This window comes from Pterocles gutturalis, unplaced genomic scaffold (assembly GCF_000699245.1).
Source record: "Pterocles gutturalis isolate BGI_N339 unplaced genomic scaffold, ASM69924v1 scaffold48966, whole genome shotgun sequence".
NCBI lineage: Eukaryota > Metazoa > Chordata > Aves > Pterocliformes > Pteroclidae > Pterocles > Pterocles gutturalis.
Genome location: NW_010104800.1, coordinates 3964 through 9646, shown reverse-complemented (window position 1 = coordinate 9646; position 5683 = coordinate 3964). Strand labels below are relative to the sequence as shown.

Sequence of the window (5683 nt, the reverse complement as noted above, 5' to 3'; positions counted from 1 at the left end):
GGTCCCTCTCCCCTACACTACTCTCCAAGCAGACACAAAGGCGAACACAAGGTTTCAACTGGCAGATCAGAAAACGTTCCTACAAGGATTTTTGCACATAAGATTGCAGTCATTTTTACCAGATGACTTCCTCATTATGTTTCCTTTAGAAAAAACAGTGATTTATGTGACAGGCTTACTTTCCAAAAGAAGTCATGTTATTTGTCTAATACGCTGTAAAACTCCCAGAAGAAGGTACATTTTCCTGCACTGCTTATAATACAGGTTCTTCCGACAGCTTCAAGGATGAGAGGAATGAAAGGCATGGCTAGGGAGGATTCAGACACGGGATACAAAACGTCTCGTCCTGCTTGTGAGCTGCAGGTGAGTCCAAGCAGCGATCGCTGCTCTGCAGCAGCTGGTGGAAGGTCAGGGCTGTACCCCAGTCACCAGCAGAGGGGTGGGAGGGGTTCTTCTCCAGTGGGGAGACAGCGGGTGACAGCATGTTCTCAGCCACGCTTGGCTTTTTATGAATGATGGATTTTTACTCTTGAAGCTTCCTGGGCTTTCTGCATGCTCAGACTAAGATTTAAAGAGAACCCAAGCCTGGAGGGACATCTGTTCTTGTAGCTTCGGCCTGGAGTCACGCTGCTGTTTCCCTATTGCTGACCGTGGGACATGGCACAGCTCCTGCAGCATCTGATGTGGAAAAGTGAGTAATGCCAGGAGCAGAGAGGCTGGGGCAGGCAGTGGGAGAGGGCTTAAACACCAGAGCTTTTGCTCTTGCTTTCATTTTCTTGTTCCATGTATTAATTTCCTTAAACCCCTTCAATTCAGCCTCGATATTGAAAAAAAAAAATTTAAGTGTGCACCCAACTCTCCCCCATGCTTTAGGGCATGCTGCCTTGCTGCTGGCAGGCACAGGAAATTGTACTTACGCATTTTCGGTCGTTTTTCCACCAGCCTGTGTACACCTTCTTATATTCCTTGGTTACAGGGTCAGGAATGCTGTATGAGCCATAACCATCCCGCTTCCCAAACTTCCAGTCACCGCTATAGATAGCTCCTGTGCGTTTCCATACCTGGGTGCCTTTACCTGTTTAACAAACAAGAGGAACAATGGGGAGACCATTACGGTTGTTAGGAGGAGGTTTTACGGGGCTGCCTTCCTACAGCTCCATCCTGCACCGAGGCAGGTTTATGTCTGGGATTCAGTTTAGCTTCCTGAGTCGGAACCATCGTTAATCTTGATCAGGGGCTTCCTGTGTGGCCTTGCTGAACACACTTAAATCTTTCCAAACCTCGGTTTACTGCTTGTAAACAAGCCTGTCCTGCTCCGGCTGCTCAGGGCTCAGTCAGGGTCTCCTTCCCCTGCTCTGTCTCCTGCAGCACCCATCGTGGCTTGAGGATAAATTAATTTTCCTAAAGCCAAGTCAGGAAACAAGAGAGTTCCAGGGACTGTGCAGCCAGGGCACATCCCAGTCTGTGGAGGTGACGGTAGTCTGCTGTGTGTGCAGAGGATTTTTAAACATCTATAATCTAGAGATTTTGGGCAATTGCCCCTGAGTGCATGCAAAAGCTCTTCAAGTTACCTGTTAGAAATATTCCTACATACATTTTTGCATGCCATAAATCAAAGACACACACATACACGTGTATATATATATATAGTCATACATTATGAATGGTCTTTCAGGTGCATATACAACCACTGACAACTCCCTGCCTCTAGGAACTTTTGTAAAGATATCTAAATTGGTGTTTTTTCTCAAAATGGTCTATCTTACCATGCTTCAAGTTGTCCAGCCATTCTCCAGTATACTGATCCCCATTTACAGCATAGACTGTATGTCTTAATCCACATTTCTGTGCTTTCTTATCCCATTTATGCCAGAGCGGCTCTGTAGTCCTGCGGTGTTTTATACGATATATATTGTTCATGGCTGGACAGGAAAAAAATTATTGTCAGCAATAAATTAGAGAGAAATTCCTAAAGCAGGTACTGGCAGAACAGTCTATTTGTGAGCTATATTTTAATGTGCACCTCAGTCAGTAATTGATGTCTGGCTTTGGAGGGGTAAAACAGAGATATAACAGAAGCTATCCAAAAATACTGAAGTTCAAACCAGCACTAACTGAAAAGATGCTCACAGCATAGCCTGGCCTGTTAGGAAATGTTAAATAAGTCTCAGCAGGTTGGGTCTGTGGTGGGCAGGAGGCTGTGGACTTGCCCAGGGCAGGACAAGTGCTTGCCAGACAAGCAAGCTGCCAAGGAGGTGGCTTCCGAAGTGACGTGGGTTTTCAAGCACGAAGATCAGGCAGGGGATGACAGGCACAGCAAGGAGGTGATTTGGGTGTCAGGGGTCTGGAGGGAAAGGATCAGTGTGGGGGAAGAGGAGGGAGAAGAAGATGTTCTGACCCATCAGTACAGAGTGGAGTGCAGCATGGTGGCCGTTTCTGGGCATTGCCTTGAATGGCTCGCTATTCAGTGCGGCAAGAATGCCGACGTGGACTCGGAGGCGAGAGCGGTCTCATATAAACCATAAATAAATGCCAAAAGGTGGCTGGAGAAATAAAAAGCAAGTTTCTGTGAATGCTGTTAGCACCCAGAGCTTGACTGGAACCTGGCAGGGTGGGATGTTCTCCAATTTTGTCTCCTGGGCTCCCCCTTCTGTCCTGATCCGCTGGACTGAGCCATATCTAGCGATTTTGCTGCGTCTCTCCCTTCTCCACAGAGCAGAGCTCCCGTTCCTGCTGTGCTGCAGGTGCCAGGGAGCCCAGAGTCGGGGGAAGAACGGAGCTTGGGAGGAGAGGGGAAAGGAAGGTGCTTCGGGTCATTGCTAGGGAATAAACCTAGAAATTATCTCTAAGAAAATAGTTAGCATTCATCCTCAGTTCTCCACGTAGCTGTGGGAAATGGTCATTCAACAGCTATTTGGGGTGATATCATTGCTAAAAAAAAGTACTTCTGTGTCCATGATGAGCCGTCCTCCCCCATATGCAGCTGTGCTGTGTAGTGTGCGTCCCACATGGCTCCTTACCGTGGGGCTGTGGGTGGCGCAGGCAGGGCTGGGGGAGCGCAGGCAGGGCTGGGGACCTGCACTGGCACTGCATTGTGAGCTCAGACCAGGGGAGGTTCCTGCCACACCATGGAAGGAGAAGGGCAGGAGAGTGGGTTCCTGGCTGGTCGCTTCCCTTTCAGCTGTCAAACGTGGGTGCCTCCTCCATCAACCTCAAGGAGAGGGGCAAAGGCAAAGACCACCACCTTGACAACTCTTGAAGCAGAAGTTTTGGGGACGGGGTTGTCTGTGATGGCAGAGGAGGATTTGGCAGCTGGAGTCCCCTGGCCATGCCACTCACCTGTGAGCATCTTGGTTTGAGGACATGGAGGACAGGATCTGTCCTTCGGTACGATGGAGTAGCAGCCCGCTGCACAGGATGGTTTTTCTGCAACACAAATACAAGATACACCACAGCTGCTAAGTTCTGCCCTCATCTTTGGGTGCCACAGCCCCTGCAGAGGGGGGCTCTCACTAATATTTGCCAAGGGCTGGGGGTCTGCAGGACACGGAGCTGCACGTTGCCAGCTCATGTCTGTCCTCTCCTTGCTGGGGAAGCAGAAGAGCCAAGTTACGGCTACGAGCACTCACCCCAACACTGGCAGTGACCTCTGAGCAGCTTAGGGCTGTGAAGAGAGATGTCCTTGCTACCCCTGGCAGATGGGAGCATCACCATCCCACCAGCGCATCTGATCACTTCTTTAGTTTGAAGATTAGGATTTTAAAACCTCCAGCTGCGGGGGCAGCCCCAGCACCCACTGTCTCCTTGCCATGCCCTCTGAGGCACAGCCCATGTGGAGCACCGCAGGTAACACAGGCTGGCAGAAGCCACCTTGATTTGCTGAATTCCCTTCCAAATTTGCAACAGCGATGCTAGATTTGCGTTAAGTGCTAACGTAGTCAGTATTCGCTGCCCTGGATGTTTTTAGCCACCTCCTACAAGGGCGCAGGGAGGCTGGCAGCAAGAGGCAGGCGATGCAGAGCCTCCCGCACAGGTTCTGTGTTTCTGCAGTCAGGGGATGCCTTGCAACCCACAACGGCGGCTGCAGCTCTCGGCACTGACGGCTAGAGGCTGCTGCTCCCATGCGTCTCTGCAGCCACTGCTGCGCTTGGGGATAAGAATTTTACAGAGTCTTGCGTCCTCCTCCAGAGATGGCTCTAAACACCTCAGAGTTTTGTCAGGTTTCCAGTAAAATGCACCTTTAGTTTGTCCAGCCCTATGGGGAGCCTATTTTTTTCCTCTGGCTCTTCACAGGACTTCAGAGCAATGCAATTTAGCTACAACTGTACTTTTTTCCAGCTGTACATACTAACTTCATAAAAAGTAAGGTGGAAAATTCAACCGGCTGCAGAGAAGGGGCTGCTGACTGTCCCTGGCAACCCTCTGCTTGCAACTGCACTGCATCCCGTAGTGTGACCTCCGCACCAGCTCTGCAGCAGCACCCTGCCTGACCGTCACCCAGCCCTGAGGACGTCCCGGGTGAGTTCACCCCTTGCATTGACTCTGGCACCACAGCTCTGCCCCACACCGGGGTCCCTTTGCTGGCACCCTCCGGCACAGCTGAGCCATCCCCAGCCCCTCCTCGCCCCCATGGTGGTGTCTCCAAGCAGAGTGCTCAGAGTGCCTTTTCCTGCTCCTCCCCAGAGAGAGCACGGCACCAGAGCAGCGATGGGAGTGGATGATGGGGAATACCCATGTGCTCGGTTTGTAAAGCACCCTCGAGTTTGGCCCACGCACTCCTGCTGCCCCCCTGCCCCAAGAACCACCCCATGGACACCAACCTGCACTGGTCGCCGGCTGGGTGCTGCTGGCTGCGTCGGCAGGGTTGTCATAGCAACTCTGACAAACTCCTGCGTGAAGGGTCATGGGAGCGCGGCGGGAGAGCTGCCGGAGAGCTGGAGGATCAAGCGGCTGCAGGTGCAGAGAGATGCTGGTGGGACGCAGGCTCACCCTGCATGTCCCACGGTGAGGATGAGGGATGGAGCTGGGATCCTCCGCGGAGCTGCTGAGTGCACACTGCTCTCCCAAGTTATGTGTCTTCAAGTTAAGGGTTATCCAGCAGAATATTAAATGGTGATAAGCAACGAGCGTTTCATCTCTGGTTGTTTTTTTTTATATGCGCAGCAGCAGAAGTCTGGAAATGAAAGCACTGATTACATACAGTACCGATGGGTAACATATAAATCAGTCTTGCAAACATCGGAAGAAGGATAAACCCCCTGAACATGCACATCAGAGGTCTCAAACACAGAAATCTGAATAAACCTGACACTTCTGCCTTGTAATGCCCTCATCCATTGCATTTCTTTCGCAATCACAGCAAGCAGGAGTTGCCATTATGGCCTTGTGGGTGTCTGTGATAATCCCCTCTAACGGGTACTTAACCCAGCACATTTCAAGTAAAAAACTGAAGTTCTTGTCTCCCTCCCATAAGCCAACATTTTTGTAAAGGATGTCAGATATGTAGAATATATAATTTAGCCAAAATGTGAGGTATAAACTTGAACTGACCCAGAAATGCCCTAACCAAATCCCCTTCCTCTCCCAAAAGCAGTCGTTTCAAGGCACAACACTGAGGTCACTATGAAACGTAGGGTTAAAATCCAGGTTACGGTAGGCTAGGAGGGGAACTTCCTTTTTCCTT

At 50.5% G+C, this 5683-nt stretch overlaps 1 protein-coding gene across 1 annotated transcript; it reads right to left on the bottom strand.

The window, feature by feature from the left end:
- Positions 1-917: 917 nt before the first annotated feature.
- LOC104471713 (MORN repeat-containing protein 3-like) lies at positions 918-1920 on the bottom strand (the record flags this gene model as incomplete). Its single annotated transcript, XM_010087157.1, has 2 exons — positions 1767-1920; positions 918-1075 (listed from the first exon to the last, which is right to left on the bottom strand). Coding segments are annotated over exons 1-2 (312 nt in total), but the record flags the coding sequence as incomplete, so codon positions are not given.
- Positions 1921-5683: the final 3763 nt, after the last annotated feature.